This window comes from Trichosurus vulpecula, chromosome 1, assembly GCF_011100635.1.
Source record: "Trichosurus vulpecula isolate mTriVul1 chromosome 1, mTriVul1.pri, whole genome shotgun sequence".
Taxonomy (NCBI): Eukaryota; Metazoa; Chordata; class Mammalia; order Diprotodontia; family Phalangeridae; genus Trichosurus; species Trichosurus vulpecula.
Window position 1 is genome coordinate 497,397,447 of NC_050573.1, and position 15,921 is coordinate 497,413,367.

General features: G+C 40.8%; 1 protein-coding gene across 3 annotated transcripts in view; it reads right to left on the bottom strand.

Moving 5' to 3' along the window:
- LOC118833817 (tubulin polyglutamylase complex subunit 2-like) overlaps positions 1–15,921 on the bottom strand; it is a 30,535-nt gene that overhangs the window by 12,713 nt on the left and 1,901 nt on the right. For 2 of the 3 annotated variants that reach the window (XM_036741221.1, XM_036741222.1), the window contains exons 2-3: positions 8,195–8,274; positions 3,983–4,070 (exon numbers count right to left, since the gene is read on the bottom strand). In XM_036741221.1, coding sequence (XP_036597116.1) covers positions 3,983–4,070; positions 8,195–8,274 — 168 coding nt within the window. Of the gene's footprint in view, positions 1–3,982; positions 4,071–8,194; positions 8,275–13,402; positions 13,494–15,921 lie in introns of those variants that run through there. The other variant, XM_036741223.1, reaches the window with a different exon arrangement.

A 15,921-nucleotide genomic window follows, 5' to 3' on the forward strand; every position in this document is an offset into this window, starting at 1 on the left:
TATATATTTCCCCACTCTAGAGACATGGTTGTTAAGCATTTACCAGCACACTCCTGACTCTAACCTATGCTGGTTAGATCAGGTCTGGAGTACAATATTCAGTACTAGGTACCATGTTTCAAATAGGACACTGAAAAAAATTGGCTTGTGTGCAGAGAAGGGGGACCATGATGGTGAAGAAGCTGAAAACCAGTAGAAAGGGTGATGGATTTGGAGTCAGAGGACCTGGGTCTAAATCCTGGATGAGTCAACTATGTGACTTTGTACGTGACCTTGGACAAGTCCCCACCCTGGGCCTCCGAGGACATCTGTAATGTTAGAAGTTTGGTCGAAATGACCTCCAAGGACCCTTCCAACCAGAGAACTCTAGGATTCCTTGAGTTTATCGCCCCCCAGGTAGCTTAACTGTGACTTTGGCAGTATAGGAAACTCCAAGTGTAAAACTTCCCTGAACTAGATCAGCAACTTGTCTATAACTTACACTTCCAGAATATTGCCTGGGACCCCTTAGAAGTGACTTAACCATGTATACACAGAGTGTATCCTGGAACCCAGATATTCCTGACTCCCAAGTCAGCCGTCTACACAACAGGATGCTGTCTTCTGTCTGTAGCCTGAGAAAAATCTTCATGTCTGTAGTAAAGTAGCTTCTGTTTCACTCACACTGATCGGCCTGAGAGTGTATTGCTACTGACAATATACCATGAGGAGTGAAGCGGAAGTCATAAAAGTGCTGGGAGTGAAAATGGGGAAGGCTGACGACTTGGCTAAAATCCCAAAAATGTGCCTACATCCGTTTAATTGCATTCCCTGGGAATTTTCTTCCAAGAAGAAACTCCAAGCAAACAGGATCTTTCAGAGAGGCAAATTCACTTCAAGGATTTAAAACCGTAACTGTAATGTAATTTAGTGTCTGTGCATGGGAAATTTGTGCAGGCAAAATTATGGTTAAACTAATTACACTTGTCGGCTTCTGTTTCTGCAAGAGTTTCAGGGCTCAGCTTTGGTTCTGCCATCTCTATAACTGCGGAGGGAGGAGGAGGAAGATACTTACTACTTTCAGTAAGTTTAGTCCACCAAAATCCTACTTCGATGCTGGCCTCCTGTGTGGAGATGACTGAGCTCCCCAGGGCCACAGTAGGGCACTGCCTGTTTCTATGAAGCTGGAAAGGCTTCTAAGACAAGCTCAGTGACAGATTATTGGTGGTGCAAGGACCAACCTTGCTAAATTTGAAAAGGATGCCAGTATGGCCATCAGTGAGGCATTCATTCTTTTGGCCACAGCAATGCATGACATGGTGTACTGTATCACAGAGGGTTTATGATTGATCTGCATTAATGAAGAGTATTCATGTGGTTGAAATTTCAGATCCTTTAAGAATTCAAGCTATACTTGCTAAACAATAAGGGAGTAGGGAAAGGCACTGAGGTCCACCCAATTACAGTTTAAGAGGAAGGTCCATTAGGCACTAGCTTCCTGAATCAGGACCCTCTGGAAACAAGATTTTTTTTCTTATTTAGAGTAATAAAACCCAACCATCTCACAAACACTATTTCTGCCTGTAAAGAGACAAGAAAGCAAAGTAATTCAGAAGCCTTAGTAGTCCAAAAGGGAATCTGGAGGAAGTGTGGCCCATAATAACTGGTTGTCACAGAAAATGAGTCTTAACATCATCCTGAATAACTGGGTTGTCTGATTTTCTGCATGATGACAAGAGGGTGTTATAATGGCTCGTCATGTAGGATCAACTTATGGTTCCAACTTGGAACTATTCAAATAGCTCTAAGATCTCACAAACATGGAAGTTTCCTCCAGCAATGCTGGTCATGACCCATCTGGGCCTGTTCATTTTGTGACACTCTTGTTCACATCTTCCTAGAAACTAATCATAGGGAATTAACTCCACATGCAAGAGGTCTTCTTTACTGACATCTCTCCCTAGACACCATGAGGGTAGTTGTGGCACCACACAGGATGGCTCACCATCAGTGAAGCACCCTCAACTGGCCCAGGCTGGGGCATCCCAGAACACCTCAGTCTGGAGCTTGCCCCAGAGCAAGTACTTCACAAATGAACACTTTTTCTTTCATTCGTTCCTCTCTCACCACTTGCCCAGAACATCTTTTTCTATCATACAGTTCTTTGATGGCTTCTTTTACTTTGGTCCTTCCTCAAATCTCCTCATTGGTTATATGTGATAGACAACTCACACCTCCATGGATCTCTGTGCTACGTTCATTTTTAATTTTTCATAGCCTGTTGTATTCCATGTTTCACTGCCATACAGCAACACTAGGAAAATGTTGGTATTAAAAAGATGGACCTACGCTTTCATATGAAGCTTGGGGTCATTAAAGGAGGTCTGAAATTTCCTGATCGTAATCTAGCCTGCTCTTCTCCTTCTATCCAATTCTGGGCCCAACTTGTTGACCATACATACTGTCCATCTGAGATAAACAGATTAGTGGACAAGCTCTATAAGTTTTCCATTCAAATGCCTGTTGTAATTTGGACAACACACATTCTTTATCCCCTGTGAACAATCATGTCAAATTCCTTTGAGCAATTAGAGAGCTCTTCCAGAAGCCCTGCAACATCTTTAGCTTTGATGTGACCAGCACAATGTCATCTGCAAGGAGCAGATAGAAGCAGGAGCATCTGGAAGACCACACCATCCTCATGGAATTCTTCTTCAACTTGGACTCTGTGCTGGATTTTCTCCAGATGTTCACAGGGTATACAAACCTTTCCCTGTTTAGAGATAACTGCCAGGTTAATAACAAATTTTTCCTCTCAAAATGTAGTCTATTTCATTTTTGCAATATTATTTATTTCTCATCATGTCTAGTGACTACCAATTTGTTTCTCAAAGAAAACACTCTTTATATTTATATATATTTATAAATATATTTATATCTATGCAATCCCTCTCAATCCTTCTCCTGCATCATGCTTCCCTATATGTTTCTCCCCATCCTCACCTTTTCCTCTTCTGTACTGAAGTCACCAAGTATCAAAGCATATGCTGATTTAATTTGGAGGGTCTTACCAACTTCTTCAAGAATTTCTACCTCTTCATCAAAAGATGTTAGTGTAGAAAATGCAATTATTTTAATGGTAGGTTTTTTCTGCAAATACTTATCATTAACATTACAATATATGATAACCCAATAATCCATGAAATAATATTTCTTGAGATAAAAGCTATTCCTTCAAATCCTTTCTTTACCTCTCCAAGAAGTACCTGTGAGCCATCCTTCCATTTAGATGCAACTGCCTTCTTTCCTCTGGCTTCATTCACAGTAGGAATGTCAAGATTCATAGGATTCAGCTGCTTCAGCAACATGTCCACTCGGCAATAATCTCACATTTGGAATACTAATAGTCAAATTAAAATGATGTCATTTTCAGCACACTCTGCTTTCTTCCCTGACTTTCTGACACAGTCACTACAGAAGCAGAAAGGGGCATGTGAGACTGGGCGCCATTTTGCATTTTTCTTTGTTTCATGGGTAGCTGCAGCCAAAAATTCATTACCACGTGGCCAGCCCACTGGTCATGGTTCTCTCCATACTTAGCTAGGTTGGTCCTCTGAAAACAGATTGGTCTGTTGCCAGGTCCATACTCTATACCTTTCCAGCATGGTAGAACCTATCAGAGCTTATACACCTTCAAGAACCCAGCATCACCTCCAACCTTTGATAAAGTACTACAGTAAGACTTTGTGGGGCAACCTTGAAATTTTGAGGATTTTTTTTAAATCTTTGGGCTTCTCTGGGTAGTTCTACCTTGTGATTTATCCTGAATAAGGTCAGAAACCACGGAAATCAACGCTGCTCTTCTTGGACTTCTGAGCAGGTAGAGGGAGGCCCATGTCAAACACTGATTAGATTCAAGGGAAGTACATCTCTACTGAGAGACATTTCAGAGAAGGGCACGGCGTACCCAGGGCAAGTGACAATGGGCAAAAGGCCAACTTACCATCAAGCTTCACACTCCACACCATGTGGAAACCATTTGTCATCAGGTAAAAATTCTTCAAATCCTCTGGCATCACACAGTCATTTTTCTACAATCACAAAGCAGGAGAGCATGAGAATGGGGTAGGTAAAGAAGGGTGAGTCTGTGCCTCAAACCAGAAGATGAGCGCTGCAACAGGGAATGTTGTTTACCACCTCCTATCTCCCAAATCCAGGCACCAATAGGTCATTGCTCAAATTACTCCAAAGGGTATCTTTGAAGATAAACTTCCAACTATCATGACTTGTTACTGGATAGACAATCAAATTTATGACTTCATCTGGGATCAGTTCTGGAAAACTCCCGGACTGGCCACCCAAGGATATTTAGGAAATACCTCCCCTCCAAAAAATTGCTTCCTACTATGTCCTTCAAACGACCATCGTGGAGTAAGGCAGCCAGAGCTAAAGTGCCAATTTCTATCTTTATCCTGATGGAAGATATAATATGCAGCACGTTAGAAACTGCTATACCTTTCTGAATGTCCTAGGCCTTGTTTTTTAATCCTTCCAATTCCTCTATCTTATCCCAAAGATGCGATTTCTGCTCTGTGACCCCCCCACCCCCAGCCAGTGGCTGCTTTTCATGATTTGACCTCATCACACTTTAAACTTTTCTTAAGCTCTTTTCATATTCTAAGCTGTATCAGAAGTTTGTGTGTTTTTCTCATACCCACTATTAGACTGTAAGTTCCTTGAGGACAGAGACTGATGTATTCATCAAAGTATTCTCCATGTTTCCCCTTCCCTAATTAACCCCTGCACCTAACAGCCCACATGCACACAGGAGGCTCTTAATAAACATTTGAGGAATGGGTGGATGTGAAATGATCTACAAATGGCATAGTTGAAAAAAATGATTTTCTCTCATCTCTCATGGAAAACTTCTGCTACATAACTTGAGTCCTTTAGCACCAGGTGAGGTAAATTAACCGTCTCATCTTATGGTTTCACTCATCTGGAGGGCAGATAGAGAAGAAACTTAAAGAGAAGTAGATGGAGACTAAATGATAAGGAGCAGGCCCTAGGAAGGGTCTGAGGTGGAGGGTACCAAATAGACAATGTCATGAATTTTGGTTCTATGTCTCGGAGTCATTCCAGGGAACCAAAGCAATAGAGAAATGATGAGGAGATTTTTTTTAAAATTCAGAATGCTAATAACCAAAGTGCTTAAGCTATTTAAAATGTACTAAGTCTGTACTGGTAGTGACCAGAAAGCATAAGGCAGGGAATTGATAAACATTTAACATAGATAAAGAATCCATAAAGCTAAGGAAAACAGATAAAAAACATGGGATGCCTCTGAAGTTCATCCACACGTCTTACCAATTCTCCCAACTCAACACCAAGGAATCTCAGTCACTGGTATCAACAGAGGAAGGAGTTCTTCATTGCCTTCTCTCTGAGTGCTACTGATGGGGAGGACTCTTAAGAAATAAAAGTCCTAGAATGCAGGTGTGTTTAGGATCAAACACCTCTCCCTGAACCTTTCAGACACGCATGTTCCTTAAGTGTCATTTGTCTAAGGTCAGTCAGCCAACGCTGAACAGAACATTCTAATTCTGAAACTGAACTATGAGACCAGCTTGATTCAGTTCTGGCCGATGGGGATAGCACTGACCAAAGAAAAAGGACGATAGAAGCAGAATCGAGATGTTTCTGGAGTGGCCTCTATCGAAGACCCTGCCTGCTCTAAAATGGGCATAGGAGACGCTTCATTGGAGGAAGGGCTTCTCTGCTTTGCTGCTAAACAAAGAATCTTGTTCACATTGATAGGGATTATTCTATTTTATAAGTCAACATGGGGGATGGCTCATAGTTTACAACTCTTTAAAGTTATAAGTACTTGTATACAGATATTATCTCACTGATTTACTCCTCACAATATCCTGGAAAGGTAAGTAGTAAAGGAAGTATTATAGAAACATATTTGCTTTAGTTTCTTTTAATTAGAGTCAGGAAGATCTGAGTTCAAATCCAGCCTCAGACACTTACTAGCTATGTGATCCTGGGTAAATCATCTAACTTCTGTCAGCCTCAGTTTCCTTCAAAAGGGGAAGAATAAAAACTCCTAACTCACAGGGTTCTGTAACACTGAAGGCGCTTTATCAATGTTGGCTATTACTACTATGCTTAGCCATTTCCCTGTACTCTCTTCTAAGCTCCAGACCCACACTCCAAGTGGACGCTCCCACGGGCACCTCAAACTCCATGTGTTCTCAGTCTTCTTTGTTATCTTTCCCCTTAAACCAGTTCTTTTCTTTTTCTGTTTATTTTCTAATTCTGTCAGAAGCACCACTGGGCATCTTGTTTGAAACTTTGGCATGACCTTGAACTCTAGTTTCTCTTCCTTCTCCTATTCAGTCAGTGACAGAACTGTATCGATTCTACCTCCACCACTTTTTATGCAGCCTCCTCTCTATTCCTGATGCCTAACACTGGCCCTCACTACCATCCACCTGGACTACTGCAGGAGCACCCAAGCTGCCGCCACGCCACTCTTCCAGATTCCTTACTTTTCTACATACTCTGCTCCAGCCAACGTGGAACACCCACCTTCTAGGCCCAAACACAACCTATACACTCTGGCCTCTCTTCTTTCGCTTTGCACTATCCCTTATGCCTACAATGTCCTTCTTCTTCCTTTTACCTGTTGAATTAACATTTTTTTTAATATTTCGCTTCTTCTATGGCCTCCTTTTCCTAAGGATGCTCCCCTTGATCCTTATCTAGTACACTTCTCACATGAATTTGCTTTGACTATGTATGCATGTTTACGAGAGTTTCTTTTTCTTTTCTTCCTTTCTTTCTTTTCTAATCATATTTCTTTTTCTTTTTGTTCCATTGGGAGAAAGGAGAAAAAATGTTTATTAACTGAAAAAATAATAATTATAACTGAATATAATAATATAATATACAACATATTATATATTATATAATAATAATAACTGAAAATAATAATAATAACTGAAAAAATAATAAAATTCGATCAGTACCAGTAACGTATTAATAGTTATTTCTGGCTGTGTTTTATCATTTGCTATAAGGTAAGTACCACAAGGGCAGTAATTCTTCTCATTTATGTGACTTATCTACTCAATAGAATGTAAACTCTTAGGGGCAAGAACTGTTTTGTCTTAGTAATCCCAGGGCTCTGCCCTTCTTCTCTCCCCCACCCCCATCCCACCTCCAGTACCATGTCTTGTAAATAGTAGATACTTGATAAATACTTGCTGCGTTAGCTCAACTTCATACCTCTGCCAGGATGTAATACAGAGGAGCTATATAACAGGTTCTTAGATCTAAAGTGACAGCTTATTTGAGCAGAGCAGGAACAGCAAGGAGCCTAAGAGTCAGAAACCTGGGTTCTAATCTACCACTTCTGAGACTGATTAGTTGTATGACCTTTATCAAGTCATAAACTACTTGATTTTTCTGAGCTTCACTTTCTTTATCAGTAAAATGAAGGGGTTGACTAGCCAATCTTTAAGGTTTCTATTAGCTCTTACATGGGCAGTATGGCACAGAAGCCTTCCTTAAAGGTGATAACTCCCTGGGGATGCTGGAGTCTAAGATGTAGCTGGATGGTAGGAATGGGGGGAGGAGGGAAACTGAAGAACATGGCAGGATGGTAATGACTTGACAGCCCAGATAAGGCATTCCTTCCCTCCCTACTCTTCCGCTTTCATGGGCCTGCTGGCATTTCTAAGACATATATCCTGCTTTTCCCAGTCACTGAAGATAAGACTCCACCCTTTTACAATTCAGGCCCCAAACCAGTTGCTCCCCACAGCACCCTCTCTGCTGGGCTGCAAAGGATCACGAGTGATCTCCTAAAAAAATGTCTTTCATCTCTACAATCTTCATCACAAATCCTGGATTCCAAACATGAAACTGACATGGCGATTCTCAAACTAGACCTGGATGGATCAGAAGGGAATTCCAAAGATAAGCTACCTCCCTAAAAAACTCTCTTAAGTTTGGAAATTCCTGTTATAGGGTGAGAATTAAACACCCTGAGAGTCAATGGGGAAGAACAAGGGTGAATTCTGTACCACTGACTGCAGTGTGAAATAGAAGAAAGATTGTCTGCATTATCTCTACCCTTTCTCTCTGAAGTTACTCTCTCTCTTTGGGAGGGAGAGGTAATAATCTTGTAATGGTAGATACCTACTAGCTCCCATGAAGCAATCATATGGCGCTCAGCTGGCTCCTTTTCCATGATCCTCACCTTCATCACTCCTGGAGATGCTTCTGGAAAAGAAAGAGGAAATTTTGTTACAGCAACAGATAGCCCTCTCTGGGGTTGTGTGGCTATTGCTCAGGGGACATTTCCATATCAGAGGTCCATTCTAAGGAAACTAAATCTAGTAAGTAATTCATTAGTCCTTCCAAAAAAGTGTGATACAGGGAAAAGCACCCAGATTTGGAGTCAAGGGTCCAGGGATTTTTCTCCTCATCTGTAAAATGAGAGAGGTAGGCTTGTCAGTTCCTTATATATCTTGGATATTGAGTTTCCTCAGATATTTTTGATCAAAACTTTTGCCCCATTTGATAGCTTCATTTATCCTAGCTGTGCAGATTTTGTTTCTGCAAAAGATTTTCTATTTTCTTTTTTAATCAAAACTATTTTTTTAAAAACATTTACAACTCCCTTTATTCCCTGCTTGATAAAGGAAGGCCCTTCATTCCACTGCCTTCTAGTTTTTCACATGACCTTTTATATTTAAGTTGCTATCTACCTAGAACATAGCTGTTGTTCGGTTGTTTCAGTTGTGTCTGACTCTTTGTGACCCCTTTTGAGGTTTTTTTGGCAAAGATACTGGAGTGGTTTGCCATTTTCTTCTCCGGCTCATTTTATAGATGAGGAAACTGAGGCAAACAGGGTTTAAGTGACAGCTAGTTAAGTGTCTGAGGCTGTGTTTGAACTCTAGAAATCCAGAACTTTGTCCATGGTGCCACCTAGGTGCTCCTGGAGCATAGCAATACTCTGGGCTAAACCTAACCTCTGCCAAACTACCCTTCAGTTTTTCCAGTATTCTTTGTTGGAAAAAAATCCAGGAATCTTTCCTCCAACTACTTATGTTCTCAGTTGAGTCTCAACACAACTTCTGTATTCAACTGCTTCTGAGCCTTGCTTATCTGGTCTGTTCCAATGATTTATTTTTCTACCAGAGTTGTGAGAGTTAAGACTTTATGTCTGAGATATCCCCTTTGTTTCTGCTTTTTTCTCTCCTTTTCATTATTTTCCTTGAGATTCTAAACTTTCTGGTTTCTCCAAATGAAGTTTGTTATCATTTGGTCAAGTCTATCCATCCCTTAAATTAGGTAACAGAGTCAAATGGGTCTGTAATTTTATCAATGTGGGTGTTCCCTCCAACAATGCAGATGGCACCCCATCCATGTGTACTTATTTTGTCTGACTCTTGTCAATGGATTTTTATCAGGATAACACAGGGGTCCACCCACTGAGCTGGGAGTGGAGGCTCATTTTTATATTTGTGAAGCCAAACCATGAATAACGAATCTCTCACATTATTTAAATCTTTTCTATAATGAATGTTTTGTAGTTGAATTTGATATCTTGAATATTGGTAGGTTAATTAATTCCCAGCTATTTTAAGCAGTTTATAGTTACTCTGAGTGGAATTTCTCTTTCCAGAATTTTTTTCTGACAACAGAAATTTTCCCAGACTATTTTATAGAAGTCATAGTATTCTGTGAATTTCTCTCCTTGCAATTAGAGTATTAGGACAAAAGATTTAGGGAGATGTTAAAGGTCACCTAGTCATATGATTATAGATCTAGCATTGGAAGGGACTTTTGAGACCACCTAGTTAGAACTTTTTACAGATGAGAAACTGGGGCACAGTGAGGTTAAGTGACTGGCCTAAAGTTATAGGTAGTAAGTAGCAGACTTGGGACTCAAACCCAGTCTTCTGACTTTAAACCCAGCCTTCTTTTCCCTGCCTCCATTAGTGTGGCAAAGGTTGTTGGTCACAAACCATCCTACATTACTGGGCTCAGTGTGCAGTGACATAACACGTCAGATGTACCACATTCTCCATAAAGAAAAATGAGCTATGTAGCTATTTAGTGGCTGGGACCATTGCCCAGGTTACTGCTGACCACTATTTTGCTGCTTTTAAAAAATATCATACTACCTCCCAAGACTTCAGGAAAGAAAATAACTTACTTGACTAATACCTTCTATTTTTCCTTTTCTTCCTAAAATTTATTTATGTTTTGTTTTGAGGCAACAGGCATATCCCAACAATTTCTTTGCTTCATAGGTTGGCAGGGACAACCCATCATCAAGTGGTCAACCTATTTTTGACAAGCACCTCTATATTTAACCTAGGCTGGTCCTCAGAAAGCCAACATCGTCTGTCGCCAGGACCATATCTGAAGTCTTGCCAGCAGGATATAATTTACCAGAGTTTTTTCTCCGCTGCCACAGCATTTGAGAACCCACGGTCACCTCCAAGACACTATGAGGCATAAGAGTTGGACTTTGAGGAATTTCTTCACACCACCAGAGCCTACAAACAATCCTCATCATTCTGGTTGAGGTAGCTGGGTGGTTAGATAGTAGATACAACACCTGGCCTGGAGTCACAAGGATTCAACTTTGTGAGTTCAAAAATGACCTCAGACATTTACTAGCTCTGTGACCCTGGGCAAGTCACTTAATCTATACTTGCCTTGTTGTTCATCCTTCATTTTGAAGAGGACCAATGACATCACAGGGGTGATATCTTGACGTGCATGTGAACTAGATTCAAGTGAGGCAGAGTTACACCAAGTTGTCAGCCTCACTTTCTCTTCCTGAGTCACTGAAGTCCAGCGACAAAAGTCAGGACAACTGGCAGTGGCCTGGGATGCAGTGGATGACCTTGGCACCTTCAATGTCTGACCAAGTTCTAAGTGCTCCACAGCACACGCTACAGTCACTTTCGTGGCACAAATTGTTCTCGTCTGCCATTCCACCAGAGGAAGTGTTCCCATGCTTGGAGCAGACATCCCTCTAGCTCACTGGTGGATTTGAGCCCTGTTAGTTACTCTCAACCTAGTTTAGCCCTTCTGTCTAGTTTTACCAGAGTATGCATATGCTACAGCCTTTTGAAGCCAGAGTTGAGAACTGGGTGAAAGGTGGACACCAAAAGTGGATAAGCAGCTCTGCAAAGGCCTTGGCAAGCCCTCACACCAGAGATGCCAGCCCTTCCTGAACATCCCTTACAACTATCCTCATCATCATTATCATCATCAGTATTTGCCTTAATTCACTGGAGAAGGAAATGGCAAACCATTCCAGTATCTTTGCCAAGAAACCCCATAATGGGATGACAAAGAGCTGGATACAACTGAACAACAAAATGTTCCTGTTTGCGTCATTGTAGTTATCGTGTCTATTTTATTTTCCTGGTTCTGTTTGCTTCAGTTCTTATGTCTTCCAAGCTTGTCTGAATTTTTCATGTTCTTATAGAGCAATAATATTCCTCTACATTCTTGTGCTACAATTTGTTTAGCTACCCCCAAAAAGCATCTACTTTCCCCCCGGTTCTTGGCTACAACAAAAAGTGCTGCTATTAATATATTAGAGTATATAGAACCTTTCTGTCTTTGACCTCCTTGGTGTATACACCCAGCACCAAGACCTTTGAGTCAAAGATATTCTAGTTACTTTCTTAGCATAATGCCAAACTTCTTTCCAGAGTGTTTCCAACAACAGTGAATTAGTGCACCCATCTCTCCACAACCCCTCCAACATTGACTAGTCCTTTCTCCTATCATCTTTGCTAATCTGTGGGGTGTGAAGTGAAGCCCAAGTTCTTTTTCTTCAATTTATATTTCTCTTAATAATGTTTTGGTTCAATTTTCCATCTGGTTGTTAATAATTCATAATTCTTTTGAGAACTATTTTTCATATCCTTTGACTATATAGCCTTTGATATTGTTGGAAAGTGAAAGCTTTCCAATTTTGTGTAATCAGAATTACCTGTTTTATCTTTTGTTATCTGCCCAGTCCCTAGTCTGGTCCTAGTCACAGCTGTCAAAGATACTTGTTCTCTTCTAAGTGTTTATGGTGGGACCTTTTATATCTAGGTTGCATATCCATTTTGAGTTTATTGAAGAACATAGCATCTACTTATATCTCTCTTTGTATCTTTTATATACACACATATATGTACACACATACACACATTTATGTACACACATATATGTAAGCATATACATATATATGTGTATGTGTGTGTATATATATACATATATAATATATATATATATAATATATATATACATATATTTTATCTCCCCATTCAAATGTAAGCTCCTTGAGGGAAGGGTCTTTTTTTTGCTTTTTCTTTGTATCTCTAGTACTTAGTACAGTGGATGGAATATATTAAGTACTTGGTTAATAAAATTTGCCTGTTGATTGATTCCTTGAAGATAGTACCATGATTGTGATGGATAGTACATGTCAATTTATACTTGTGTAAGTTTAGTAATTGTTAACAAAAAGGTTGCATCCTCTAACTTCAATAGTTTGATAAAAACACTCATCCATACTATAGCCCAAAAGGCTATAAAACTGTATCTACCCTTTGATCCAGTAATAACAGTACTAGGTCTGTATTCCAAAGAGATCCAAAAAAAAAAAAAAAGGAAAAGGAAGAATATACACAAAAAAATTTATAGCAGCTCTTTTTGTAGGTGGCAAAGAACTGGAAATTGAGGTGATACCCCATCAACTGGGGAATGGCAGAACAAACTGTGGTATATAATTGTGCTAGAATACTATTGTGCTATAAGAAATGACGAGCAGGATGATTTCAGAAAAACCTGGAAGGACTGACATGAACTGATGCAAAGGGAAGTAAGAAGAACCAGAACAGTGTACACAGTAACAGTCATACTGTATGACGATCAACTGTGAATGACTTAGCTATTCTCAGCAATACAACAATCCAAGCCGATTACAAAGGACTCAGGATGAAAAATGCTATCCACCTCCCAAAAAAGAACTGATGGAGTCTGAATGCAGATAGAAGTATACTTTTTTAAAACTTTATTTTTCTTGTGTTTTTTTTTTGATGGTCTGTGTTTTCTTTTGCAACATGGCTAATATAGAAATGTTTTGTATGACTACACATGTATAATCTATATAAAATTGTTTGCCTTCTCAAGGAAGTGGGAGAGGAAGGAGGGAGGGAGAGAATTGGAAACTCAGAATATTAAAAAATGAATATCAGAAACTGTTACTACATGTAATTGGGAAAAAAAGAAAATATAATATTTTTAAGAGAATCAGCCAAAAAAACCAAACCAAAACCCTGTCCATTATATTTGACCCCTATTCCTGTTGTCTCACAGTGCTGACCTTATATACACTGTTGTGCCTGTTGTTCTTTTGGTTCTCCTCTCTTCACTCTGCATCGCTCTACACATCTTTCCATTTTTCTCTGAATTCTTCATATCTGTCATTCCTTACTGCAAAGTAATATTCCATTACATTCATATTTTATTCAGCCATTTCCCAGTTAGTTTCTTTGATTTATCATCCCCATTTTACAGGTTAGAAGAGTGAATGTAAGACAATCTTGCTAGAAGTGACAGAAGCAGGATCTGAACGTATGTCTCTGCTAACACTCCAAGCCCAGGCCGCTTTCTGTTTCCTCATTTCAGCCATGAATTTTCTTTTCTTTCTTTCTTTTTTTTTTTTTTGAGACTGGGTCTTTCTCCCTATCTTGCCTGGACAAGAAATGCAGTGGCCATTCACAGGCCCCGATCCCACTACTGATTAGCAAGGAAGCTTTAACCTATTCTTTTTCCAATGTGGGCTGGTTGGACGCTTTTTGTGTGGCCTGACGGCAGTCTTCTCCATATTGGACTTAGTAGAGATACCCAATTACCTCTGGCCTTACGGCAGCTCCAAACACCCACAGCCCAAGCCTTCCACCATCCTCCCCAGTGGCAAAGAGTACAGGCATGTGTCACCACTCCCAGAACCATAAATTTTCCTGAATATGAGCTTCTACCTTCTAAGAATAGGAATTTAGAAACAGTACTGTTCCAAAAGTTTGTCTCTGTCTTACAGATGAATACACAGATGAGAGCAAAATAAGGAATCTTCATAAATTACCTAGAAGGTAAGAGAGAATTCAGGAAATCATCCATTCCCACCCCCTACCTTCACTACCTGAAAGGAGTCACAATCTTTAATTTGTTATTGGGGTGAGTGTGGAATGAAGTCACTAAATATCCTTCTAATCTGGTTTACTCTCCTCCATGACCTTAGCCACTGTCACACAGGCCTCCTAACTGCTGCTCACATGATACCTCCTGGCCTGTGTCTTTCATACCTGGAATGCTCTCCCTCCTCTCTTCTGCTTCTCCGGATGCCTGGTATCCTATGAGACTCAGCTCACGTGCCCCCTTCTACATGAAGCCTTTCCTGATGCCACTAGTTCCTGGGGCTCTCCTTCCCAAATTACCTTGCATATGTTTTAGATAAGCTCAGATATGCACATGCTGTCTTCCCTCCATTAGGATACGAGCACCTTAAGGAGTTAGCCGTTTCAGTTTTCTTTATGTCCCTGGTGCTTAGAGCTTTGCCTGGTCCTTATCAGGAGATTAATACATACTTGCTGACTGTTTAACAGTACTACGGAAACCTAACATTCAGCATTTTCCATTTCAAATCACTTCCCCTACCAGGTGCTAGATTCACATTCACAGGATCTGACACTTCCCATCTGTGTAGCCTTGGACAGATTATAGCAGGTAAGTACCTGGCTGTTGTAATCCCACCCACTCAGCTTCAGAGGACATGTGTAGATTTTTCAATTGCTTAATAGGATCACACTGCAATGTCTGATCCCCTAATAGTAAGCTATCATTTGATCCAAACTAGTGTCCCTAAACTAGGGTAACCTAGGTGAGACTTCACTTAAGTCTCCAACCACCCAGCTGGTGGGATGCAAAGGCCTAGAAAGCAGCAGCATCTTGCCAAGTACTATGTCACCCCCTGCCCCTCACCACTGGGAGCAGTGACCATCTAACTTCCAGAGACCCGGCCCTCAATCAGTGGAAGTTTATCTCCTCACCTCTAGGACTCATCCTGGGGCAGAGCTGCCCCCATGTGGACTGAAGAGTAGGCAAAACTTCAACTGAATCCCTCTAAACCTAAAAGACCCCCGAAGGATCTCTGGCTCATCTATCAACTAAGCTTAGTAGCCAGCGCTAGTATCTTGTTAAATGCCCTGGAGCTGATAATTTATTATTAATGTTCTTGTTATCATATCGAGTCAACATCACCACTGCTCCTAGAAAGGGTATGACCCTGTTTTGACCTATGACTCCACACAATCCCTGTGATTTTGAGTCAAAGACTGCCTAGACCAAAGCTCCCTTTCCTGGCCACCACTTCCTACTCCCATAAACATTTAGACCAGCCTAATCCCTTCCAGGCTCCCGCTGATTATGTATTACTTCCCCTCTCAAACTTTATGCTCCAGTCAAACTGGCCTCCATCTTGTTCCCCATATACGATGTTCCATCTCCCACCACCAACCTGCACAGGTTATTCCTCTACCAGGAATGATCTCCCTCTTCACCTCCACCTATTGAACCCCTAGATCAGGGGTGGGGAATCTGTGGCCCTCTAGGTCCTCAAGTATGGCCCTTTGACTGAATCTAATTGTTCTGTGAAGTTTGGATTCAGTCAAAGGGTGGCACTTGAGGACCTAGAGGGCTACAAGTGGCCTTGAAGCCGCAGGTTCCCCACCCCTGCCCTAAAGCCCTACTAGGCTCAGCTTAAGTGTCATTTCCCAAGCTGTTAGTCCCACTGTCCATCAATGTGTATTGTTTTTGGTGTATGTATCCTTTGGTTAATTATTT